Source organism: Notechis scutatus, chromosome 2 (genome assembly GCF_049901735.1).
Source record: "Notechis scutatus isolate UNSWTSFEM ecotype Mainland chromosome 2, rNotScu1.2, whole genome shotgun sequence".
Classification (NCBI taxonomy): Eukaryota; Metazoa; Chordata; class Lepidosauria; order Squamata; family Elapidae; genus Notechis; species Notechis scutatus.
The window spans coordinates 145,638,043-145,665,571 of NC_142010.1; the positions used below are offsets into that span (position 1 = coordinate 145,638,043).

General features: G+C 40.1%; 1 protein-coding gene across 2 annotated transcripts in view; it reads left to right on the forward strand.

The window, feature by feature from the left end:
• Positions 1 to 27,529, forward strand: part of NCKAP1L (NCK associated protein 1 like) — a 123,563-nt gene that overhangs the window by 5,354 nt on the left and 90,680 nt on the right. For both annotated transcript variants that reach the window (XM_087956525.1, XM_087956524.1), the window contains exons 2-5: positions 716 to 826; positions 2,460 to 2,552; positions 18,740 to 18,796; positions 25,429 to 25,571. In XM_087956525.1, the coding sequence (XP_087812651.1) occupies positions 716 to 826; positions 2,460 to 2,552; positions 18,740 to 18,796; positions 25,429 to 25,571 (404 nt within the window). The remainder of the gene's footprint in view (positions 1 to 715; positions 827 to 2,459; positions 2,553 to 18,739; positions 18,797 to 25,428; positions 25,572 to 27,529) is intronic.

Consider the following 27,529-nt stretch of genomic DNA (forward strand, 5'->3'; position numbering starts at 1 on the left):
TCTCCATTGATCCCCTCACCTGGAGGGAAGTTAAGCTTAATGTGCTATTTCTGAAGCATTTCTAATGCTTTTAAGGAGTGTGTAATGGTGTCCCCTGTGACACATATGATTTTGCTGTTGGTTTGAACAACACATATGGAGGGGCCCCAGCTTGAGAAAGGCTGCATTTAGAGTACCAGTTTGGAGGATGTCATTTTAATGGGTTGATTCATGATCTTCTATTAAGCTAATACCTTTAAAAGGGACTCATTTGCCTGCACTTGGTAATAATTGACCAATGACATTGAGGCAGCTTGTTCCATTTCCATCAAACCATCACAACCTCAAAGCTAAGGGAAAAACTAAGGGAAAAAAAAATACAAAGCTGGCTTTTTTTTTTTTTTTTTGGTTCCCTCCACCTTGCTCAATTAACCATTGAAAATGAATAAAGAACCATTCAAATGAACACAGCTGGAGAGAAGGAAGAATGTCCTGACAGCAAAGACGGATCAGTCCCCTGAAAATCTGTTTATCTATTGCTTTTCCTGGCAAATGACAATGTTCATTCCCATGTGGGTTTTTTTTTTTGTTTGTGTGTGTTCTGCCATTTCTCATTTTCATTTTTAAGGGAAGAAAGAGATAGCTGCATGCTGCAGTGAGTGTGAGATTATGAAAAGCCTAATAATTATGCACATAAACAAAATGCAGTTTTGACTTGGCTTTGTTATCTTTGCAGACATGCACGGATTCCCAGACCAGGCTTCCTTTCCTTACGGAGAAGGCAATGGAGTCCTCTATCAAATATATCAACAAAAAGTTTCCCAATTTGGACACACGGAGCAGCACGGTGGGACCCTGAGTTAAAAGCAGGGTAGAGAGTTGAACAAGTTATCCTCTTGGAAAAGAGAGACACTTCCCTGGAGATTCTCAGTCATCCAGGTCACGGTGGTCCCAAAAGTGCTTTTTCAAAAGGCAGCTGGATTTTGTTTTTCCCTTGAAGACGTTTCGCTCCTCATCCAAGAAGCGTCAGAGCTGAAGAAGCTTTTTGGATGGAAGCGAAACATCTTCAACGAAAAAACAAAGTCCAGTTGCCTTTTGAAAAAAAAGCACTTTGGCGGCTTCCCTGGAACTGATATTCTAGTTTCAGTCAGAGCAATTTCTTTCTGCAGAAAACTGCTACCTTCCTAACTCTGTTTTAGTAACCGAGTTTTTACTCCCAAAGTTGGTCTTACAGAAGTGAAAAGGGACAACCAATATTAGCTGTTTTGTTTTCTTGTAATATATTTCTAAATCATATTCAATAATCCAGTATTGCCTAGCTCTAATCAAACTTAAACTTAACTTCAAAGAATTTTTTTGTGTTATTATTTCAAAAGCAAGTGTAAAAATACATTAATTTTGAAATACTCTAGTACAAAAAAATAAGATTCCGGAAGAGCAAGGAGTTCTTTATCTATTATGATTGCTCTTTGCATTAAGCGGGGGTCTCCAAGCTACGGGCCTCAGTCCACGACCGGGCCACAGCCCATTTGGAACTGGGCCATGAAAGTGGCGGGTTAGAGCAGTGGTCACCAACCAGTGGGCCAGGGACCACTGGTGGTCCACGAGAAAATTTTGGTGGGCCACAGAGAAATGTCACCCCTAAAGCACTCCCCAAAGCAATTAATCCAGGTTGTGTGGGAATACAAGGCTGCGCTGCCCACATGGCCTGTGGGAACACAAGGCTTGCGTCGCTTGCATTGCGAACAACACGAGGTAGTGAGGGGAGGGGGGAAGGGCAGAGGGGGAGGAAACTTGCCCCACTCGCTCCACGCGGCCTCTTTCTTCTGCTTTCGGTTGCCTGCAAAGAAAGCAGCAAAAGTCTTTCTTTGTCTCCCCCAAACTCTGCCAGAAATGAGTCTTTGGGACCCTGCAAGGCATCCTGCTCTAAGAGGCTGCGCCAATGTGAGAAAGACTCATTTCTGGCAGAGTTTGGGGGAGAGAAAGAAAGACTTCTGCTGCTTTTGCTGCTTTCCTTGCATGAAGCCAAAAGTCTCTCTCTCTCCCCCCCCCCCCACCGAGAACAGAGCTGGAGCCGGTATCCTGCGATCCCAAATAAAGAATGATCAATCTGTAGGAAAACTGGGTGGGGAATTTTCCTGCAGACTTTTTGGGGGATTTTCCCAGGGTTTTTGGTCCACGGGATTTAAAATTATGAGTTCGGTGGTCCCCGAGGTCAAAAAGGTTGGCGACCCCTGGGTTAGAGTGTGCGCACATGTGCCCTTCCATTTGTATGAGTGATGGGCACACCCCATTTGCACAAATGGAGCTGTGCATGCTTTTACTTATACCTGTCACTTGCACAGAATTATTCCCTTTCTCCCCCCCGTCACTGATTCACCAAGCAAGAAAGCTTGGGGAGTACTGCCTTAAGTGGCAAAAAATGGAGTTATATTAAGGCTTACCTATCCCCTTATGCCTGCTTTTCCCCCCTCTTACAGCAACACTTGGGTCCGGTACACAAAGAGAAAGCAGATATTTTTCGGACAGTCACTGCCTATTATCAGACCTTTGTGGATGTAATGGAATTCCGGGTGAGTGTTAAGCCAGAGTTTGACACATGTTGTGTGAAGTCGAGCCTTTTACATTTGCTCTGTTTTAATTAGGAGAGAACTTTTGTTTTATGTAAACAAGTTTATGGAGAAAAAGAAAACACAGTAAGCAGTTTTTCTCACTCTTGTGTTGCACTTAAAGACATAATGGCATGTATCAACGGTGTCCATCCTATTTTAGGAATCCTAATGAGTCTTAAACTATCTTTCCGATTAGTAGGTAAATTGTATTTGGAACATGAGTGGACACTATTTTGTTTTAATGTGCTGCAATACTCTCCTTTCTTTGGAAATAAGTCCATTGCACTGACTTCTCACAAAATTAATCTTGGATTGTATTGATAATATTTTTTGAGTTTATGGGGATTGCCTTCAAGTAGTATGACATGGATTCTGTTGTAGAAAATAGCAAGAGCACTTAGACTTATATGCTACTTCATAATGCTTTAGAGCCCTCTCTAAGCGGTTTGCAGAGTCAGCATGTTGCTGCCAACAATCTGGATCCTCATTTACCAACTTCATAAAGATGGAAGGCTGAGTCCACCTTGAACTGGTGAGAATCGAACTCCTGGCAGTTGGCAGAATTAGCCTCCAATACTGCATTCTAACCACTGCACCATCACAGCTCTTATAGCAGAAATACTGCCATTCGTGTTAGTTAGGTGCCCCCCCCATATTAATGAATGATGGGAACAAGGAGAGAGAATCAAGTCCTCTGCTTTCATTCAAGAGATGGCAGAATTTTATAAACTTGAGCTTAATGTGTATGGTCCAAACTAAATCAGTTACAATGACTGTAGTGTATTTAAATAGAGACTTCTAGGGTGATGTTCCTATTGGTTAACAAAAGCAACAATACGATTGGTTAGTAACGTTAGTACCTGATTGGCTGCCAATAGCGGCAGGAAGTTTAACTAAATGTCATTGGTTGCGAACCATGGAGCAGCCGCTATAAAAAGGGCTGCTGCGGTTCGACTGCAGTTGAAGTTACTGTTATTATTAAAGAGCTGAATTCAACTCTGGTCTGTCGCGTTGAGCGACCGGTCTGTTGTTTCGATCTTCTGGTTGATTGCTGAATTCCTCTCAGAACGGGACCCTCGCAAGGGTGAGATACAGAGAAGCCCTCGCAAGGGCGAAGTTTGGCAAAAGCAGGACCCTATCCAGGGTGAGTTTGAGCAGCGGAACCCTAGCCAGGGTGATTGAGGGACTCTCGCAAGAGTGATTGCAAAGCTAAAAGAAAAAAGAACACAAGACGAAGATATCTTTAGGTGAGACAGCGCATTGCCTGGGGCAGATGGAATTGTCCCATTTGAGCCTGAGACAGATGGATTGTTCAGGCTGCCAGCTTGCTCTACGCTGTCCTCTTTTATTATGCTGAATCAAAGAAGGGGGGTGAGGGATTACAGAAAGACAAAGAAGTTACAAACTTTATCTTTGAGTCCAGGCTACGTGATACAAGTAACGAACTTTCTGACCGAATACACATCTTTTATCTGACACAGACCTCTGTGTTAATCTTATCAACTTAGCTTCTTCCTGTCAGTTATTTTCCTGTCAGTTTAGTGAACTTTGCTCTGAGAGGTATACGTGCTGAGCAGGATTTCTCTTATGGAAAAATACTGAGACAGAATAGCCACAATTCCTCCTTTTCTTTATTTTTTGTGCTCATGATTCTAGGTAGAGTCCTTTCTCCTCCCGAGTAGTCCCATAAGGTGGCAACAAACCCTTCGGTTTGTTGATGCCTTGCAGAACCAACTCATACGAGGAAAAGTCCTCATCCCCCAAATCATGGCTTGGCATAGTTAACAAAACTTCTTTGGGAGAAAAGGAGTTATTAGTGTCTATTTCTTCCTCTGACTCTTGGTCAGAGTACCATTCCAGCAAAGGTTTTTTGACAAGGTCTTTTGATTCAATTACAGATGTGAGAAAGCTAACTGTTTTTTGAGTATTGTTAACTTCATTGTCAAGTGTATTCAAACTATCAGTTTTAGATGAATCATTAAGTGTAGTTGCTAGCAATGTGTAAGAAGAATTGACCAACTGTACTAATGGATTCACCTGAATATTGTGTTTTTGTAGAAAGTTTGATTTCAAATTAGGATTGGGACCAACATCATAATGAGACATAGATATAGAAAGACAAATTGTAAAAATATTCCCTTCATCTCCTTGACCATCCCACTGACGTCCTCCCCAAGTGAACCCAACCATCCATTGTTTTCTTGTCTTTCCTTGTGCAGTAAAGGTGATTCTGAGTGGATTTATTCTCTGTCCACAACAAGGCCATTGAGAGCAGGGATGCTTTGCTTGGGCACGGGTAATATGAATATAGTCATTTTTGGTAGGTGCTTCCCACCAGATATGACCTGTGGATACACAACTCCATTTTTTACAATATCTGTCAACTACCCCACCGCAGGCAGAACGAGAAGTACCAGTACTATGAGCAGGACAAAAATATAGTCTAAAGTTGTCAGCAGGTGCTGGAGAACAGGAGCCTTGCTTGTCCCATGTATCAGCTTGTAGTTTTTTGTCTGCAAATTTTTCTACTCCTGTCCCCATTTCAGCAAAATCCATGAAAAGCTGAGGAAACCATGGCCATCGAGTATAATTAGTGGTGGTGTTTAAAATTTTTCCTTGAAAATCAAGGATAGTCCAGGTGTAAGTTTGAGGTTGATGTTCATTTGTAGAAGATGATTGTATACTTCGAGGAGTGCGATGATAGCCAAATCTTGGAACAGCATGAGATGCAGACTGCTTAGAGATGGAGTTGTCAGTGATGAAGGCAAGATACCCAAGATGGCGAGCTCGAATGAGAGCTGTAGTCTTGCGATGAGTGTCATCATGGATGAGGTGACGTCTTCGCACGACAGGTGGTTTGTAGCGATCAGGAACCCAGGAAGATGAATGATGCAATATGCATTTGGTGACATCACAGGGTGGAAAGCAGCAGCGAAGATGCCAGCGTAGTTTATCTCCAGGAAAAGTTGTCTCAGAATTAGCTTGAGATGGCAATGTAAGTAAAACAGAAGATAGTGGAGTAGATGCCACTGAAGAAGTGGAAAGCAATAGAACAGTGTGATTGAAATAAGTGTGATTGTGAAAAAATCCTAAGCAAGAATAAGAACCTATAGTAAGTGGAGTAACATGTATAGTTAAAAATATTAAACAAGGAGAATAGTAATAGTAAATAGTTATGTCAGAAGTAGGAGAAAGAAAACTACCATTGTGTTGGAAAACATAATTACATGCAGAAAGAAGATTATCTTTAAAAATAAAGGTAACAGTGTCAGTAAGGAAAGTAAAAATAGCATCAGGAGATGCCCTAAATTGAGAAAAGACAGGAAGTATTGATATCAGAAGAAAGATTAGAGTTAGAGTCAGGTTTGCCATGGTAAGGTCTGACACAGCGAGCAGGAACCCAAAGCACTCGATCAGGAAGTTGAACAGCTGCGTAACCTTTTCCCCAGGTGATGAGCTGTGCAGGACCTTTCCACGCAGGATCTGGAAGCTGTCTGAAATAAACAAGAGGACGGGAAGAGGGAACTACTGGCTTGGTGAAGTGGCGAGAAGCCGCTGTGGAGGGAGGAGAGCCAGTAAGATTGAGAAAGTTAAGAGTGTACAGACAAACATTTAAGATATTTTGCAACGTTGGGAGGTTCGGGGGGCCTGAGCCTTTTTTTCCCCAGATGCCAATCAAGGGCTTGTTTCAAAGTTAAGTGCGTCCTCTCCACAATCGCTTGACCTTGGCTGTTGAAGGGTAAGCCAAACTTATGAGTGATGGCCCACTTATGACAAAACTCAGCAAAGGGAGAACTGACATAAGCAGGACCATTATCTGTTTTGAGAATTTTTGGACATCCCAACGTTACGAATGATCGAATACAGTGATTAATAACATTTTTTGTAGCCTCTCCTCTTTGCAATGTTGCTATAATAAACCCTGAATAAGTATCTACTGATACATGAATGTATTTCCAGGGAGCAAAGGGAGGATAATGAGTGACATCCATTTGCCATGTATCACAGGCTTGAGTACCCCTAGGATTAACGCCTTCAGGGATACCTTTGGCCTGCAAGCTACATGTTGGACATTGTTGAATTATTGCTGTGGCTTCTTGATATGTAATTCCAAATTGTCTCACTAGGGCTTTCCTGTTTTGATGAAAATAATCATGACTCTCCCCAGGTGAAAGCTGTTGGAGAAGGGGAGAGGAGGCCATAATTTTACAAGCCTCATCTGCCATATGATTGCCTTCTGCTAGGAATCCAGGCAATTGCTGATGACTTCTGATATGGGCTACAAATAAAGGTTTCCCTCGCTTTTTCAGCAGTGTCTGAAGCTGTAAAAAAAGTTTCATTAGAGAGGGAGGGGTAACAGGAGAAATATATGCATCAAAAATATGAGCAACCATCTGAGTAACATACATACTATCAGATATTACATTTAAAGATTGTTGTGAAAAAAGAGACAACGCCAATAAGAAAGCAGCTAATTCAGCTTGTTGTGCTGATGTTTGTGAAGTAGTTAAACGTTTATGCCATTGAGCATTTTCATACCATGTACATGCTCCAATATTTTTTGAACCATCAGTAAAGACAGTTAAGCCTTCCTTCAATGGCTGTTGGACAAAAGGTGATTGTAAAACAAAAGGAACTGTCCTCAACACCTGCAATCGTGAATCAGAAGGAAGGTGGCACGACACTTGGCCACACCAATCTTCCAACGCATCCTGCAGTGTTGTGGAAGTCTGAAAAAGAGGTTCCCATTGAGTGATCTTAAAAGGAATATACAATGTAAAAATATCCATTCCCATCAGAGCTTTGGTTCTCTTACGCCCTTTTTCTATAAGAGAAGCCATTTGTGCTGCTCTAGTAAAAATAGATGTTTTTGGAGTGTGTTGTAGATGTAACCATTCCAAGATATGAAGATTTTTTGCATTTGATATTTGAACAATTATTGCAGTCAGTAGTTGATGAGTAGAAAGAATAGCAAGAGAAGGTGGTTTATCTGTGAGTGCACGATTTACCCATTGAGTTGCTAGGGCTGTGTTTACTTGTTTTAAAGCTTCTAGATGCTGATCTGAAAGATAGACCTTATCTGCAGGATTTTTCAATCCTACTAGTGCTTGAAAAAGTGGTGATAGCATCTGTGTGGTTAGAGCAAGATATGGTCTAGCCCAGTTAATAACCCCCAAGCACTGCTGTAATTGAACCAGTGTTGTTGGCTGTGGAAGTATGAGTGAAGGAATTTGTGGAGATGCTGTGGAAGCTAAAACCTTGTGACCTAAATATTGCATTGGGTAGTGAGACTGGATTTTTTCAGGTGCTATATGTAACCCTGCTTTTGCTAATGTGGTCAAGAGGATCGGGAAAGTTTTTTGAACCGTCCCCTTTGGCCCATCAGCAGCAATTAAGATATCATCCATGTAATGATATACAAGAAAATTTGGAAATTGAGATCTATAAGGATGCAGAGCCTCATTGACAAAATATTGACACATAGTTGGTGAATTCAGCATACCTTGTGGAAGAACTTTCCATTGATACCTAGATGTGGGTTTAGAGTTGTTAAGCTCTGGCACTGTAAATGCAAAGATGATCCTATCCTTTTGTGCCAAAGGTATAGAAAAGAAACAGTCCTTTAAATCTATTATTATGAGATCAAATCCAGCTGGGATCAAATTAGGATTAGGCAGACCACACTGCAGTGGCCCCATGGGTTGAATAATTAAATTTATGGCTCTGAGATCATTAAGGAGACGCCATTTGCCAGATTTCTTTTTAATTACAAATACTGGGGTGTTATAAGGACTGGTGGATGGTTCAATATGTCCTTCTATTAACTGTTGATGGACAAGAAGATGTAAAGCCTCCAATTTTTTCTTTTGTGAGAGGCCATTGATCCACCCAAACAGGAATAGAGGTTTTAAGAGTAAGAGATAAAGGAGAAATAGACATTTTAATAGAAAAACTATGGTATCTGAATATAAGCCTGAAATTGAGAAAGTAAATCACGTCCCCATAGATTGCAATGTAGAGGAAGAATATAGGGTTTAAGATAAGCAGTTAAAGTAGAATGCTCAGTAGAAGCAGAGAGCCAATGAGAGCTGACCTTAGCAGCTTGAGCTCCACCTACACCCTGCACTGAAGAAGCTTCTGTGAGAGACCAAGAAGAGGGCCATTCAGAAGAACGAATAACAGAAACATCTGCACCGGTGTCAATCAGACCTTCAAAAATTCGACCATTGAGTGTAACAGAAAGAGTTGGTTTTGAAGCTTGAACAGGCTGCTGTAATGCAAACAAAGAAAGTGGTTCAAAAAGAGGCAAAATTATAAGTGTTGCCACTACTGTCCCCTTTTTTAAAGTAAAGCAACGATCTCCTATTGCAGCCAATGCAAGATTATTAAGAGCAGAAGAATCATATAAGTAAGGAGCTGCAACCACACCCTCTATTGTAAGAGAAGAATTGGGAATAAGCAAGACAGGTGTGGAAGGAGGTAAAGGTTTGAGAAACGTTGTAGTTAAAGGAAGAGTAAAAACTGCACCAGGATCATCATACACAAGATCCTCTAACAATACCACAGGAAATGTTGTAACAGGTAATTCAGCCTTTGTAGCGGGGCTAGCTGAAGACCCCTCAATTAGTTTCCCGAAGGCTGAGAAGGAGAAGGATTAGAATGACAATTTGAAGCCCAATGATAGCCTTTCCTGCAGCGAGGACAGATAGTTTTTGGCTTAGATGAGGAAGATGGACCTCTGGTTTGGCCACGAAGAACAGCTCCACCTCCTGGCATACGACATTGATTTTTAAAATGTCCTGGCTTGCCACAGTTAAAACAATTGCCATTGCGTGTTACAGCAAAAGCATCAGGAGGAGAAGTGGAAACAGAATTAGAATTTGGTAATGAAGCAGTGATTGCAGTAGCAAGCATATCCATTTTATGAGTGGTTGTTCCTACAATTCTACAGAGTTGTAAAAACTCAGCCAAAGTCACTCCTGGCTTATTAGCAACTGGCTGTAGAATTTTTTGACAATCCTGATTTGCATTAGAAAAAGCCAATTTTATAAGTAATTCTTGTTTAGCAACAGAATTATCTATCTGTCTATCTAAGGCTGTTTGAAGCCGACTGATGAATGAAGCATAAGGCTCATCAGGACCTTGCATAATTTTTAAAAATGCTTGAGTGGACTGTGAATCTGAATCATCCACACGCTTTAAAGCATTCATAGCACACATATGAATAATAGCAAAACTACGACGGGGAGAATTTTGTTGTTGTACTAGAGTGGAGAATTGACCTTTCCCCATTAAATGATCTACAGTTACTCCAGCAGGCAAACCCCTACGAATTTCAGCCTCAATACCTTTTTCATATTCAGATTGCCACACAACATATTGCGCTGGAGTCATAAGCATAGAAAAAAGCATTTTCCAGTCATACAATAACATAACTGTATTAGCTGTAACCAAAGAATCAAGTATTCCCCTAGTAAAAGGAGAATGCAGTCCATAAGTTAGAACTGCATCTTTTATATTTTTCAAAACTTTAAACTCAATGTTAGTATGAACATTGCCTCCTGCTGCTCCAGGGATGATAGTCATAGGATAAGCAGAAGGATTTTCTGTCTCTAAAGATAGAGTTGATGACAGAAGATTAGTTATAATTCCTCCCACAGGTTTCATAGGAGAAGAATCAGGAAGAGAAGAAGGAGAGGAAGGAGGAGGGGAAGAAATATCTGGATAAGGAGGTGATAAGGAAGAAATTGTGGAAGTTTTTGAATGAGAAGAAGGGGAATCAGAGGAAACAGGAGAAAAAGAATTTTCAGGAAGACTAGAAGATGGATAAACAATTGTTATAGCAGCCATTATTGCTCTCCAAGAGATAAGTATATCCATGGGAGCTCTGGGAACTTCATGTAAATATTTTCCTAATTTTTCCCATTGAGAATGGCTAAGAGTTCCAGCAGATGGATAGGCTGGACAGTGTGCCTCAATATAAATTATAAATTTATTTAAAGATTTCTTCGAAATTGGGTACACAGTTGTACCATTAATTTTCTGAAAGGAATTAGCCTTCTTCACTAGACTATAAAGTTCATCCCTGTGCCCTGACGAAACTTGAGAAAGTGAGGAGCCCATTACTTACGATTCGTACGAAACCTATGCCAGGTGCGTAGCAATGGGAGTGAAGGAGATGCACCTCTAGCCAGAAGTCACACCTTGGAACCAGAAAGTCGAAGAGATCCCGGACAAATCAAGGGATCCCGGACGAGCCCCCAGCTGTCGCGTTGAGCGACCGGTCTGTTGTTTCGATCTTCTGGTTGATTGCTGAATTCCTCTCAGAACGGGACCCTCGCAAGGGTGAGATACAGAGAAGCCCTCGCAAGGGCGAAGTTTGGCAAAAGCAGGACCCTATCCAGGGTGAGTTTGAGCAGCGGAACCCTAGCCAGGGTGATTGAGGGACTCTCGCAAGAGTGATTGCAAAGCTAAAAGAAAAAAGAACACAAGACGAAGATATCTTTAGGTGAGACAGCGCATTGCCTGGGGCAGATGGAATTGTCCCATTTGAGCCTGAGACAGATGGATTGTTCAGGCTGCCAGCTTGCTCTACGCTGTCCTCTTTTATTATGCTGAATCAAAGAAGGGGGGTGAGGGATTACAGAAAGACAAAGAAGTTACAAACTTTATCTTTGAGTCCAGGCTACGTGATACAAGTAACGAACTTTCTGACCGAATACACATCTTTTATCTGACACAGACCTCTGTGTTAATCTTATCAACTTAGCTTCTTCCTGTCAGTTATTTTCCTGTCAGTTTAGTGAACTTTGCTCTGAGAGGTATACGTGCTGAGCAGGATTTCTCTTATGGAAAAATACTGAGACAGAATAGCCACACTGGTCTGCGAGTCTCTTTACTGGCAACAGAACAATGACCTGCAAAACAGGCCACATTGTATCATGGCCATTGTTTACTTGTTAGAAAATGTCAAAATATTAATCACAAATTTCTGGCTTCTTGCTATTACCCTATCCAGCCTTGAATAAGTCATATTTTATTAGTTTTCCCATAGAAGTCTGCTTATTGTGGATCAAAATAATATATATAATGATAATATATTATCATTATATCATTTAATATATAATATATACTAACTTGCAGTTAGTTCTGAATATGCTTGGAGTAAAATTGGGCTTTAGTTGTGCTTCCAGCATGCTGGCCAAAGTATACTCAAACTGGCTGACATTGTCTTTACTGCTAGCACAAAATGCTGCATGTGATTAAGTTCAGACTACAGGTCATAGCCCAGCTTATTATTATGTTCATTTGGTTTGTTATGAGGCATATGTACAATTGTACAATTGACATGTAAATAAACAGAGACAAAACTTTCCCATGCTTTAAAGCTACAAAAGTACTAAATTTCCTCTCCTCTCCCCCTCAAAAAACCTGAATGTTCCTATAGCATAGAAAATGATAATGGAAATGAAAAGGTAATAATGTTTACAGGTATAGATTTTCTGTCTATGGCCAGAAAGCAAAGATTTGTCAGAGTAAAATTAGACATGATTCATGTAGCTTTTAAAGATAAATAAGGATATAGTAGCAAGGCTGAGCCTCTAGCATTCAAGGCTGGAAGTTTTTTTAAAAAAAGATTTTATTGGTTTTTAAAAACAAACATAAACAAAGAAAACATAAAAACATCAAGCTGTCTTCCATAGGTGTACATACAGTGTGCCGGTTGGTTTACAAATTGTTTTGTGCTTCCATTTCGTAGTCTTCAATTACAATTACATTACATATAATCTCATATTGTCAATCAAAAACTAAATACCTTAATATCATTATTAATCAATCATTTGACTATACTTTTATTCATTCATGTTTTACAAGATAACCATAATTTACTTAATTTATTGTATAACAATTCATATTATCATCCCAAAGGCTGGAAGTTTTGAACCTCCATTTTCAAAAGCATAATGGATTGGATATACCCTACTCTGATCCTCTTTTGGCATAGCTGCTTGTAGTTACTACTATGCATTTCTCCCATAGGATATCTCTTCTACTGTCCTCCATCTAGTTTGTGAGGTATAAGAGAGATAAGGCTCCCATACCGCTTTCCTGACATTTAAAAGATAAAAATAGAGAAAATGAAATAATGTCTACCATGCCGTCTTTTAGCTGTATAGTTTTGATTAGGTTATTAGAAATACCAGTCATTCTTTCTCCTCTTTCTTGGGAGATAAATAAAATCAGTTTTATTTTTAAAAATAAGAGTATTATTACCTTTATTGTCAAAGTATAACATGTGTACAATGAGATTGGCTGATCCTCCCTTTGTGCACACACACACAACACAACTCACAGTGAGGACAGAAGTCCCTAACCCTAGTCCCAATCTTATTACACTATGTGACCTTGTTGCACAATGTGCCGGCATTTTTTTAAGTGGTAAAAATCTAAAATTCCCTTTTAATTTGAGCTCTGAATTTCAATATTTAATGTTGATAAAGATGAGCCGAGCTATTCCAATTAGGAACAGCAACTTAAAAGGGAATTTTCAAAGTTAAAAAAAAAATCCATGCAAACTATAAGATCATAGTGGTTTATTATAAAATGACTTGTTTCTAGCAAGAGCCTAAGAAGGAATCCCAAGCTGTGATTACAAAAGTGTTATAATAGAAAAATATTATAACTTCAGGCACATAACCTGAGAAAGAGATGCAAATTGAGATTGAAATATCCAATCCCCCTAATTTTTCAGGAAATGAAAACAATTAGTACCACTCAGAACACCAGACCAATTATCTAGTGCAGAATTCTAACTAAATGTTTTTTTTTAATCTATTCCTGCAAAATAGAAGGCTCTTTGAACAGATTTTCCCTTTGCTTCAATCTATCGTGTCTCCTTCTCAGTCTGCTGGAAATTTCAGCAGCAGACTTCCAGGAGAGATGATATACAGTGCCCCATTTGTTTTCCAATCTCTATCAACAGCTTCTGCCTCATTTTAGAAGAACGTGCAGATGTCACAGGTCTCACCCTATGGATGGGAGCAAGAGCCATGTCTTATTATATGGATGGAGGTGCAGCAGAGGTGGTATTCAGCAGGTTCTGACCAGTTCTGGAGAACCGGTAGCAGAGATTTTGAGTAGTTCGTAGAACCAGTAAATACCAGCTCTGACTAGAGATTTTACGCTATCCTTCCCCTGCCATGCCCACCAAGCCATGCCCACAGAACTGGTAGTAAAAGAATTTGAATCCCACCACTGAGGTGCAGTCATCGTAAGAAGATGTATATTCTGTGAATGAGTAGCCTGTGCAAGCTACAAGCCCAACAAAGTTTATCCTGCAGCGAGGACAGATAGTTTTTGGCTTAGATGAGGAAGATGGACCTCTGGTTTGGCCACGAAGAACAGCTCCACCTCCTGGCATACGACATTGATTTTAAAATGTCCTGGCTTGCCACAGTTAAAACAATTGCCATTACGTGTTACAGCAAAAGCATCAGGAGGAGAAGTGGAAACAGAATTAGAATTTGGTAATGAAGCAGTGATTGCAGTAGCAAGCATATCCATTTATAGTGGTTGTTCCTACAATTCTACAGAGTTGTAAAAACTCAGCCAAAGTCACTCCTGGCTTATTAGCAACTGGCTGTAGAATTTTTGACAATCCTGATTTTTAGAAAAAGCCAATTTTATAAGTAATTCTTTTTGCAACAGAATTATCTATCTGTCTATCTAAGGCTGTTTGAAGCCGACTGATGAATGAAGCATAAGGCTCATCAGGACCTTGCATAATTTTTAAAAATGCTTGAGTGGACTGTGAATCTGAATCATCCACACGCTTTAAAGCATTCATAGCACACATATGAATAATAGCAAAACTACGACGGGGAGAATTTTGTTGTTGTACTAGAGTGGAGAATTGACCTTTCCCCATTAAATGATCTACAGTTACTCCAGCAGGCAAACCCCTACAATTTCAGCCTCAATACCTTTTTCATATTCAGATTGCCACACAACATATTGCGCTGGAGTCATAAGCATAGAAAAAGCATTTTCCAGTCATACAATAACATAACTGTATTAGCTGTAACCAAAGAATCAAGTATTCCCTAGTAAAGGAGAATGCAGTCCATAAGTTAGAACTGCATCTTTTATATTTTTCAAAACTTTAAACTCAATGTTAGTATGAACATTGCCTCCTGCTGCTCCAGGGATGATAGTCATAGGATAAGCAGAAGGATTTTCTGTCTCTAAAGATAGAGTTGATGACAGAAGATTAGTTATAATTCCTCCCACAGGTTTCATAGGAGAAGAATCAGGAAGAGAAGAAGGAGAGGAAGGAGGAGGGGAAGAAATATCTGGATAAGGAGGTGATAAGGAAGAAATTGTGGAAGTTTTTGAATGAGAAGAAGGGGAATCAGAGGAAACAGGAGAAAAAGAATTTTCAGGAAGACTAGAAGATGGATAAACAATTGTTATAGCAGCCATTATTGCTCTCCAAGAGATAAGTATATCCATGGGAGCTCTGGGAACTTCATGTAAATATTTTCCTAATTTTTCCCATTGAGAATGGCTAAGAGTTCCAGCAGATGGATAGGCTGGACAGTGTGCCTCAATATAAATTATAAATTTATTTAAAGATTTCTTGAAATTGGGTACACAGTTGTACCATTAATTTTCTGAAAGGAATTAGCCTTCTTCACTAGACTATAAAGTTCATCCCTGTGCCCTGACGAAACTTGAGAAAGTGAGAGCCCATTACTACGATTAAACGAAACCTATGCCAGGTGCGTAGCAATGGGAGTGAAGGAGATGCACCTCTAGCCAGAAGTCACACCTTGGAACCAGAAAGTCGAAGAGATCCCGGACAAATCAAGGGATCCCGGACGAGCCCCAGCTGTCGCGTTGAGCGACCGGTCTGTTGTTTCGATCTTCTGGTTGATTGCTGAATTCCTCTCAGAACGGGACCCTCGCAAGGGTGAGATACAGAGAAGCCCTCGCAAGGGCGAAGTTTGGCAAAAGCAGGACCCTATCCAGGGTGAGTTTGAGCAGCGGAACCCTAGCCAGGGTGATTGAGGGACTCTCGCAAGAGTGATTGCAAAGCTAAAAGAAAAAGAACACAAGACGAAGATATCTTTAGGTGAGACAGCGCATTGCCTGGGGCAGATGGAATTGTCCCATTTGAGCCTGAGACAGATGGATTGTTCAGGCTGCCAGCTTGCTCTACGCTGTCCTCTTTTATTATGCTGAATCAAAGAAGGGGGTGAGGGATTACAGAAAGACAAAGAAGTTACAAACTTTATCTTTGAGTCCAGGCTACGTGATACAAGTAACGAACTTTCTGACCGAATACACATCTTTTATCTGACACAGACCTCTGTGTTAATCTTATCAACTTAGCTTCTTCCTGTCAGTTATTTTCCTGTCAGTTTAGTGAACTTTGCTCTGAGAGGTATACGTGCTGAGCAGGATTTCTCTTATGGAAAAATACTGAGACAGAATAGCCACACTGGTCTGCGAGTCTCTTTACTGGCAACAGAACAATGACCTGCAAAACAGGCCACATTGTATCATGGCCATTGTTTACTTGTTAGAAAATGTCAAAATATTAATCACAAATTTCTGGCTTCTTGCTATTACCCTATCCAGCCTTGAATAAGTCATATTTTATTAGTTTTCCCATAGAAGTCTGCTTATTGTGGATCAAAATAATATATATAATGATAATATATTATCATTATATCATTTAATATATAATATATACTAACTTGCAGTTAGTTCTGAATATGCTTGGAGTAAAATTGGGCTTTAGTTGTGCTTCCAGCATGCTGGCCAAAGTATACTCAAACTGGCTGACATTGTCTTTACTGCTAGCACAAAATGCTGCATGTGATTAAGTTCAGACTACAGGTCATAGCCCAGCTTATTATTATGTTCATTTGGTTTGTTATGAGGCATATGTACAATTGTACAATTGACATGTAAATAAACAGAGACAAAACTTTCCCATGCTTTAAAGCTACAAAGTACTAAATTTCCTCTCCTCTCCCCTCAAAAACCTGAATGTTCCTATAGCATAGAAAATGATAATGGAAATGAAAAGGTAATAATGTTTACAGGTATAGATTTTCTGTCTATGGCCAGAAAGCAAAGATTTGTCAGAGTAAAATTAGACATGATTCATGTAGCTTTTAAAGATAAATAAGGATATAGTAGCAAGGCTGAGCCTCTAGCATTCAAGGCTGGAAGTTTTTAAAAAAGATTTTATTGGTTTTTAAAAACAAACATAAACAAAGAAAACATAAAAACATCAAGCTGTCTTCCATAGGTGTACATACAGTGTGCCGGTTGGTTTACAAATTGTTTTGTGCTTCCATTTCGTAGTCTTCAATTACAATTACATTACATATAATCTCATATTGTCAATCAAAAACTAAATACCTTAATATCATTATTAATCAATCATTTGACTATACTTTTATTCATTCATGTTTTACAAGATAACCATAATTTACTTAATTTATTGTATAACAATTCATATTATCATCCCAAAGGCTGGAAGTTTTGAACCTCCATTTTCAAAAGCATAATGGATTGGATATACCCTACTCTGATCCTGTTTTGGCATAGCTGCTTGTAGTTACTACTATGCATTTCTCCCATAGGATATCTCTTCTACTGTCCTCCATCTAGTTTGTGAGGTATAAGAGAGATAAGGCTCCCATACCGCTTTCCTGACATTTAAAAGATAAAAATAGAGAAAATGAAATAATGTCTACCATGCCGTCTTTTAGCTGTATAGTTTTGATTAGGTTATTAGAAATACCAGTCATTCTTTCTCCTCTTTCTTGGGAGATAAATAAAATCAGTTTTATTTTTAAAAATAAGAGTATTATTACCTTTATTGTCAAAGTATAACATGTGTACAATGAGATTGGCTGATCCTCCCTTTGTGCACACACACACAACACAACTCACAGTGAGGACAGAAGTCCCTAACCCTAGTCCCAATCTTATTACACTATGTGACCTTGTTGCACAATGTGCCGGCATTTTTTAAGTGGTAAAAATCTAAAATTCCCTTTTAATTTGAGCTCTGAATTTCAATATTTAATGTTGATAAAGATGAGCCGAGCTATTCCAATTAGGAACAGCAACTTAAAAGGGAATTTTCAAAGTTAAAAAAAAAATCCATGCAAACTATAAGATCATAGTGGTTTATTATAAAGTGACTTGTTTCTAGCAAGAGCCTAAGAAGGAATCCCAAGCTGTGATTACAAAAGTGTTATAATAGAAAAATATTATAACTTCAGGCACATAACCTGAGAAAGAGATGCAAATTGAGATTGAAATATCCAATCCCCCTAATTTTTCAGGAAATGAAAACAATTAGCACCACTCAGAACACCAGACCAATTATCTAGTGCAGAATTCTAACTAAATGTTTTTTTTAATCTATTCCTGCAAAATAGAAGGCTCTTTGAACAGATTTTCCCTTTGCTTCAATCTATCGTGTCTCCTTCTCAGTCTGCTGGAAATTTCAGCAGCAGACTTCCAGGAGAGATGATATACAGTGCCCCATTTGTTTTCCAATCTCTATCAACAGCTTCTGCCTCATTTTAGAAGAACGTGCAGATGTCACAGGTCTCACCCTATGGATGGGAGCAAGAGCCATGTCCTATTATATGGATGGAGGTGCAGCAGAGGTGGTATTCAGCAGGTTCTGACCAGTTCTGGAGAACCGGTAGCAGAGATTTTGAGTAGTTCGTAGAACCAGTAAATACCAGCTCTGACTAGAGATTTTACGCTATCCTTCCCCTGCCATGCCCACCAAGCCATGCCCACAGAACTGGTAGTAAAAGAATTTGAATCCCACCACTGAGGTGCAGTCATCGTAAGAAGATGTATATTCTGTGAATGAGTAGCCTGTGCAAGCTACAAGCCCAACAAAGTTTATGACAGAAACCTGTTTTATACTCAGTCGATATTCCTGGTTTGCCTGATTTTGGATCAGTGGTATAATAATGTATTCCATGTGAATCCTGTCCAGAGTTGACTGTGTAACGAAATAATGGAGATAATGCTAAATAATATAAGGTGATAAATTAGTCATTAATTGAATATGCTCATTAATGTTTATTTCCCCCTTGTAGGACCATGTTTATGAACTGCTGAATACCATAGATGCAAGCCAGTGCTACTTGGACATCGTGAGTGTCATTTTAATATAGTACAGAGCAGACATTACTTTTGAGATGGGGATGGAAAAGACACATTTTAGTACTACTTCAACAACTGAATGTCTACTTTTCTAAATTTCTAAATTAGAGGTGAAGAATTTGCAGCCCTTTTAGACATTGCTGGCTACAATTCCCAGCTAGCATAGAAGGCTCACCAGCACCTGAAAAGCTTGAGATTCTCCATCCTGACTATAAACTATGAGCATTATGTTTCATCAGTTTCTTCACAGTGTTGGGCAAAAAAACAGCTTATAGTTTGGAAAGCTGGAATTTATTGGGCCTGGGCTGAATCAATAGACAGATGTCACAGAAAAGACGGTGGCTGTTTTAGGTACTCAGGTAAAACTCCACTAACCAAACAATTTCATAAGCTTTCCTTTCATCATATAGAAACAGGCTATCTGACCCACAGATCACCAAATGTTTGGGAAGATGTAATAGCCATGGGAGGGAGATAATAGCCATATTACCATGTCGCCTCAAACTACGAGATCAATCGCATTTGAATAAATAAATACCGTATTTGCCGGCGTATAAGACGACTGGGCGTATAAGACGACCCCCCAACATTTCCACTCAAAATATAGAGTTTGTTATATACTCGCCGTATAAGACTACCCCCTCTTCTACACACCTTCCACTTTTGCACTTTTTTTTTTTTGACGCACTTTTCTGCTTTGGACAATTTTGAAATGAGCTAATCCAATTTTGAACCAAGAATATGCAAATAGCTATGGAGTTTAGAAATGAGTTTTAAAAATATTTTTCATTGCTTACCATTAAGCGTAAAATATGTTGTAAATAAAATGAGAACACAGGAAACGTTCTCTTCTCAATACAGCTGATCTCTCTCTCTCTCTCTCTCTCTCTCTCTCTCTCTCTCTCTCTCTCTCTCTCTCTCTCTCTCTCACACACACACACACACACACACACACACACACCAAAAACCCGGACACTGAAAAGGCTGCCAAGGAACAGTATATTCAATGCCTTCTCTTTAATCAAGAAACAAGGAATTCCTTAGAATCTTTTTTTTTCCCCAAGTGGCCCTCTTTTAAAAAAAAAAATGGAGGTAACACTTTCATTCAAAAAGTCTTCCAGTATCTGGAGTCGCTCAGACATATTGAAGTGAGGCAGGAGAGTAAGTGAAATTTGAAATGATCCAGCTACCGTTTTCTTCCCCTCCCGCCCGAAGGCCATTATCTCCACGTCAAAACGAACGAGGGAGGCAAAGAAGCCAAACACGCTAAAAAGGATCTCTTTATTTTCCTACACAAGGTCACACCTACTTTTCCGCATTCAAAGGACAACCTCTCCTCACCACCACCACCACACACACACACACACACCCCAATACCCGCAAACAATGTTCTGGGCATTAATCACCATTGCTACATTAACCTGGTAAATTTATACCCTGCCTCCCCAGTGTTGCTTTGACGGCAGGATTTCACACAGCGGGCGCTGCTCGCTCTCTTCTCCGCTCTCCCACCGTTCGCACATGTTGGAAGCACCGTAAAACCTGATAACCCACCCGGGGCTCCCCATCCTTAACCTACAGCCGCCCGCATGCAAAACCTGCGTGCAAAAAGAAAAAAAGAAAAAAGAAAAGTACGCCGCACGTGAGGATCTTGAATCCTCTCCTCCCCACACCGCTAAGGAAGGAAGAGGGGGAAAGGTTGCGCAGCGCGTGGCGAGTGACACCCGCCACACACACACACACACACACACACCGCTCCCCCAGCCTCCCTCCCGGCTGCAACTCAAGCTCGAAGTGGGAGTCGGAGTCCTCCCGGCGTATAAGACGACCCCCACTTGGAGGCATGTTTTTCAGGGCAAAAAAGTCGTCTTATATGCCGGCAAATACGGTAAATATTACAACATTTCCCTGGAGAGGTAAAACCTAAGTCCCAAGGTTCCCAGCTCTTGACTTGCGAGCTTTGGATTGGCCTAGGATTGGGATTATTATTATATTCTAATATTCCATTTCTCCATTTCTCTAAGAACCAAGGATACTAGGTTACAAGCAATTTATCAAATGTTTGGTTTTCTCTTATTAATAAAACTGGACCTAAGATGTTTTTAAAATATGTAGAAACTAAGCCCAGATCTGGTGTTAATTACATTAGCATTCCTGTTAGAGTTGCCTCTGTGATTAAGCTTCTGGAGAGAAGTATTTTATTCCAAGCTTGGAATTAGCCTTGTCATTCTATGCTTCTCTGTTCACTTTTAACTACAAATTTGACTGACTGAGAAATTAACTTATCTGGCCAGGCCACATCTGTTAGTCAACCCACCAGTGCTTTTAGGGCTGGGGGATATATTTGGAAATATTGTGAGTGTTCATGAGCTTCATCGCAAGATGGCAGCTCACAAGTTCTGTTAATCAGAAAAAGGGAAGGAAGGAAGGGAAGGAGAGAGGGAGGAAGAGGGGAGAGAGAGTGAAGGAAGGGAGGGAGGAAGGGGGAAGGAAGGGAAGGAGGGAGGGAGGGAAGGGAGGGAGGGAAGGAGGAAGACCGGGAGAGAGTGAAGGAAGGGAGGGAGGAAGAGGGAAGGGAAAGAAGGAAGGGATGGAGGGAGAGGAGAGGGAGGGAAGGGAGGGAGGAGGAGGGGAGGGAGGGAAGGAGGGAAGGGTTTGGTCTAATGGTTAAGATGCTGATCTAATTCTAGTTCCACTTTAGGCATGAAAGCCAGCCTGATGACCTTGGGCCAGTCACACACTCTCAGCCCACCTCACCTCACAGGGTTGTTACTTTGGGGCAAATGGGAGGAGGAAACAGTATTTATGTATGTTCGTCACTTGGGGTTATTTAAAAATAATAATAAAGGGAAGATTTTAAAAAATCAAATCAATAAATAGCACGGCGGTCTCTCAGAAGAACTTGGCAACTTCTCCTTTTCTCTTGGGAAGTATGCTGTGCTCAACAGAAAAGAAGGGTGTAGTATAGACATTTGGAAACTGGGACTCTGCTTTCCGGTCTTAGAAAAGAAATGTAAAGTGCTTTTAAAAACAGGGGAGGCAAGAAGGGAATTGATGGGTATTTGAAACCGTGAAACAGCAGGGTATCTGGTGTTCTGCTACTCCCCCTAACTCTGAATAGTCAGGCCTTTCCTTCCAAAACAGAAAAATGAAAACATGCTTAAATATACGGATGTATTTTATTTTTATATTGCTCTTCCTTTCCGTGGACCACTGAAGGAGATTTAAGACACGAGGGAGGAAAAATAGTATCAAAATCATTATAGTAAAGCAATAATGCTTTAAAAAAAAATTATAAATACAAAAATTAAAAATGATTAAGAAAGAACAAAAAGCAGGCAATCAGAGGCAGTTTGGTCCTGCAGTACTGTAGTTATTATTACACAAATACTCAGGGAAATAAGCATGGCTTCGATTGGTTTCTAAATGAAGTCAGATTTGGGGCCTAGAATAGAATACAGGTAGTCCTTGTCTTAAGACTGCAGCTGGGCCCAAAATTTATGTTGCTAAATGAGACAGTTGTTAAATGAGTTTTGCCTCATTTCACAGCCTTTCTTGCCACCCTTGTTAAGTGAATCACAGAAGTTTTTAATTTAGTAACACAGTTGCCTGAGTAAATCTGGCTTCCCCATTGACTTTGCTTGTCAAGAAGTCACCAAAAATGATCACATGACCATGGGGACACTGCAATGATCGTAAGTGTAAAAAATGGTCATAAGTCACTTTTCGCCCCCAGTGGCATTGTAACTTTGAACAGTAAATGACTAAATGTTGTAAGTTGAGGACTACCTGTACTTATTATTGGGTATATCACTAAGAAGGCTAATATTTATTTATTTATTTGATTTTATATTTTTGATTTGTCAATCGCTTACGAAATAATAGATATAAGTATAAATATGAGTAAGAATACAGGAAATAGGTGCGAATAAATGGGGACAATAGGACAGGGATGGGAGGCATGATGGTGCACTTATGCACGCCCCTTACAGACCTCTTAGGAATGGGGTGAGGTCAATAGTGGTTAGTTTGAGGTTAAAGGAGTGGGGTTAGAGGATGTAACAACAGAGTCAGGTAGTGCATTCCAGGCATTGACCACTCTGTTGCTGAAGTCGTACTTTCTGCAATCAAGTTTGAAGTGGTTTACATTGAGTTTGTATCTGTTGTGTGCTCTTGTATTGTTGTGGTTGAAGCTGAAGTAGTCATTGACTGGTAGGACATTTTAGCAGATAATTTTGTGTGCTACGCTTAAGGTGGCGTAGTTCAAGGTTGTCCAAGCCCAAAATCTCAAGCCTGGTGATATAGGGTATTCTGCTGCGAGCAGAGGAGTGTAGTATTCTTCTCGTGAAATACTTCTGGATTTGCTCGATTGTATTAATGTCTGATATGCAGTGTGGATTCCAGACTGATGAGCTGTATTCAGATTACAGATTACAGATAATCAGAGTTGGAAGGGATCTTGTAGGTCATCTAGTCCAACCCCTGCCCAAGCGGGAGACCCTACACCATTTCTGACAAATGGCAGTCTGGTCTCTTCTTGAAAGTCTCATGGCACTCCCACAACTTCCGAGGGCAAGCTGTTCCATTGGTTGATTGTTCTCACTGTCAGAAAGTTTCTCCTTGTTTCCAGATTAAATCTCTCCTTGTTCAGTTTCCATCCATTATTCCTTATCTGGCCTATAGGAGCTTTAGAAAATAGTTTCACCCCTTCCTCCCTGTGGCAGCCTCTCAAATATTGGAAGACCGCTATCATGTCTCCCCTGGTCCTTCTCTTTACTAGACTAGCCAAGCCCAGTTCCTGCAACCGTTCGTTGTATGTTTTAGCCTCCAGTCCCCTAATCATCCTGGTTGCTCTTCTCTGTACTATTTCTAGAGTCTCAACATCTTTTTATAATGTGGTGACCAAAACTGGATGCAGTACTCTAGGTGTGGTCTTACTAAGGCTTTATAGAGTGGTATTAGTACTTCCCTTGATCTTGACTGTATCCCTCTGTTAATACAATTTAGGATTGCATTAGCTTTTTGGCGGCTGCTGCACACTGCTGGCTCATATTTAGCTGGTTGTCCACTAAGATTCCAAGATCCCTCTCACAGTTACTGCTATTGAGCCTGGTTTCACCCAGTCTATATGTGTACTTTTGGTTTTTCTTGCTTAAGTGTAGGACTTTGTTTTTCTCTATATTGAATTTTATTTTATTAGATATGGCCCAGTGTTGTAGTCTGTCAAGATCCATCTGGATCTTGGGCCTATCTTCTTGGGTGTTAGCTCTTCCTGCCAGCTGTAGTATCATCTGCAAATTTGGTAAGTTCCCCTTCTATTCCCTCATCTAAGTCATTAATGAAGATATTGAAGAGTACTGGGCCTAAGACGGAACCTTGTGGCACCCCACTGCTTACTTCCCTCCATGTAGACTTAGACACATTAAGGACTACTTGTTGAGTCCAGTTTCCCAGCCAGTTGCAAATCCATCTAGTGGTGGTGCTATTTATTCCACTTTTTTCTAGCTTACTAAGAAGTAGGTTATGGTCTACTTTGTTGAATGCCTTGCTGAAATCTAAATATATTATGTCCACAGTATTTTGCTGGTCTACTAATTTAGTCACTGTGTTGAAGTATGAAATAAGATTGGTTTGGCATGATCTGTTTTTAACAAACCCGTGCTGTTAGTTATTACTTTATTATTTATTTATGATTTATTATTATTATTCGAGTATTGGTCTGGCAAAAGTTTTGTATGCTCTAGTTAGCAATTCGATATTTCCAGAGGAGAAGCTTTGTAAGATTAGATTTACAACTCTTAGTGCCTTTTTGGCAATGCTGTTACAGTTTACCAATGTGTAGGACAGAGCATTTGTTGGTCGAGATTTGGAGTTGCCAGATATTTGACTATTCAGACACATAATCAAGGTCGCTTTGAAGAATAGTAGCATTGTCAGTAGTGTTGAATAGTTTTACGTCATCTGCAAAGAGGACGCAGTTGCTTATAAGGTGATTGCAAAGGTCATTTATATAGAGTATAAAGAGTGTGGGTCCTAGAACACTGCCTTGGGGAACACCGCTGTTAACTGGAGAAGGGTTTGATATAGCGCTCCCTATTTTTATTATTTGTTGCCTGTTTGACAGGAACGCAGTAATCCACTTATGGAGGAATCCGGAAATGCCGTAAGAGTTTAGTTTTAACAGTAGTTTGTCATGTACCACTGAATCAAAGGCTTTGCAGGAGTTTATGTAAATTGTGTCTATAGTTTTACCCTGGTCAAGTAGAGTAGTCCTTATGTTTTTGCAGTGTAATTTTTTCCTGAAACCAAATTGTTTTTTGGAGAGTAGGTTGTTTGACTCTAAGTGGAGAGTGATGAATTGGTTAATGATTGATTCCATGACTTGTTGATCATTCCCATCACTGGAACTATATGCAGAAACCTCACATTAATACTAATATATTTATTACACACACACACACACACACACACACACACATACACACATCCAAAGTCCCTTCCAGCTCTATTCTGATTGGTTGCCAGCAGGACTGAGAAACTGTGAAAGGTGTGAGGAAATGCTAGCTCAGTCTTTCCTTTTTCTTCCCTCCAATTCAGTTATATGTATTCTTTTTTTCTGCAGAATGTGAATTATGATTTCACCAAGAACTACCTGGACCTGATTGTCACCTATGTTTCTGTCATTGTACTTCTTTCCCGTATTGATGATCGTAAAGTCCTGATTGGTTTGCATCACTGCACCCATGAAATGATCCATGGAATCAGGTTGGAGTCTATCTATTCAGGCTAAGATTATATTACCTGGAGCGAGTTCATTGTATTTTTGCCAATTTTGGTGGAATATTTGCTTTCCATGTTGTTTTATTCTGCCAGGAGCATTCATTCAGCTTCCTATTGTGGGGTAGATAAACACCAGTCAAGCACTAATGAATAAAATCAATCAATATATAATCAATAAAATGAGAACTACCTCCTTCAGCAGAAGGATTTGTGCCCCTCACCCCCAGCTGCCAGTCATGCTTGTATTTGCTTCATCTGCTATTTAGAAGCTATAGATGACCCCCCATTTCTCCAGCACTAGAGTATATAGCTGTAGCTAACCCATCCCACCCCAACGTAATTCTAGCATAAAGCTTGATATGGTCAATACATTAAGGCTGACTCTTGATCAGCAAAACTGTACTCTCATTGTTTGGAGACAAGATTATGTAGAAACCAATGTCAAGAGAAATATAATAGGCTGCATTTATTGTTCTAAAATACATGTGGATGAGGGCATGGTGGCTCAGCAGTTAAAGACACTGACCTTGTCAGCTGGCAAACTGACAGTCCGGGTTTGAGACCCAAGTGCTGCGCAATGGGATGAGCTCCTGTTACTTGCTCCAGCTCCCGCCCATCTAGCAGTTTGAAAACATGCAAATGCAAGTAGATAAAAAAAAGTACCACTTCGGTGGGAAGGTAACATCATTCCATGCATCTTGGCGTATAGTCATGTTGACCGCATGACCATGAGAATGTATTCAGACAATGCTGGCTCTCTCGATTAAGAAACAGAAATGAGCACCACCTCCTGGAGTCAGATATGACTGGAGGGGGAAACCCTTACCTTTGCCTTTTTACATGTAGATAGTGTGATGTTCATGGTTAGCTCTGTATCCCATTCTCTTCTGGGAGCTCAAGGTGATATATACAATATTTCCTCTTCAAGTTTCCATACAAGAGTAATCTGGCAAGATAAGTTGGGCTGAGAGAGATTACATGGTCCAAAGACATCCAAAGCTTCCATACTTGGGAGGAACTGAAAACTTGGTCCAATGATCTCTTCCTGCATCCCATGCAGAGTTTCTAATGGCAATCAATAATGTTTAAGCACTGAGAAAGTGATGGATGCAAAAAAGGATGGGGCTCTTGCCTCATTCTCCCCATCCCCAGTAGCACAGAACAGGAAGCTAGCAAAGATAGTTTTCTTATGCAAATGGTTTCTGCTAAAATTCCCGCTTCTGCTGCCTTAACTGCTACATCACTTGGATTCTATGAACTTACGTATTGTGATTTGAGAAACATAGTTTACGGCTTAGCATGTTGCGGAAGCCCACTTCATTTTTGCTTTTTTGTTGTTGTTAGTTGCGAAGTCATGTCTGACCCATGGACAACGTTCCTCCAGGCCTTCCTGTCCTCTACCATCTTCTGGAGTTCATTTAAGCTCATGCCTACTGCTTCAGTGACTCCATCCAGCCACCTCATTCTCTGTTGTCCCCTTCTATTGCTCTCAATCTTTTGCAGCATTAGGCTCTTCTCCAGTGAGTCCTTCCTTCTCATTAGGTGGCCAAAGTATTTTGAGTTTCATCTTCAGGATCTGGCCTTCTAAAGAGCAGTCAGGGTTGATCTCCTCTAGGAATGACCGGTTTGATTGCCTTGCTTTATTCAGTATTTAAACAAACTGTGCATTAGCACATGTATGGACTCAGATGTTGTGTGAAATGTCCAGGCAGCTTCCATGAAGGCACTCTGTATTTATCTATTTATTTATTTTTTATTTATTTATTTATTTATTTGATTTGCCAATTGTTTACAAGATAATAAGTATAAGTGTATACATAGTTGTGAATACATGAAATGGGTACATATAAGAAAAATAAAAGAAGAATAAGAGAAACAATAGGACAGGGACAGTAGGCACGTTGGTGCGCTTATGCACGCCCCCTACAGACCTCTTAGGAAAG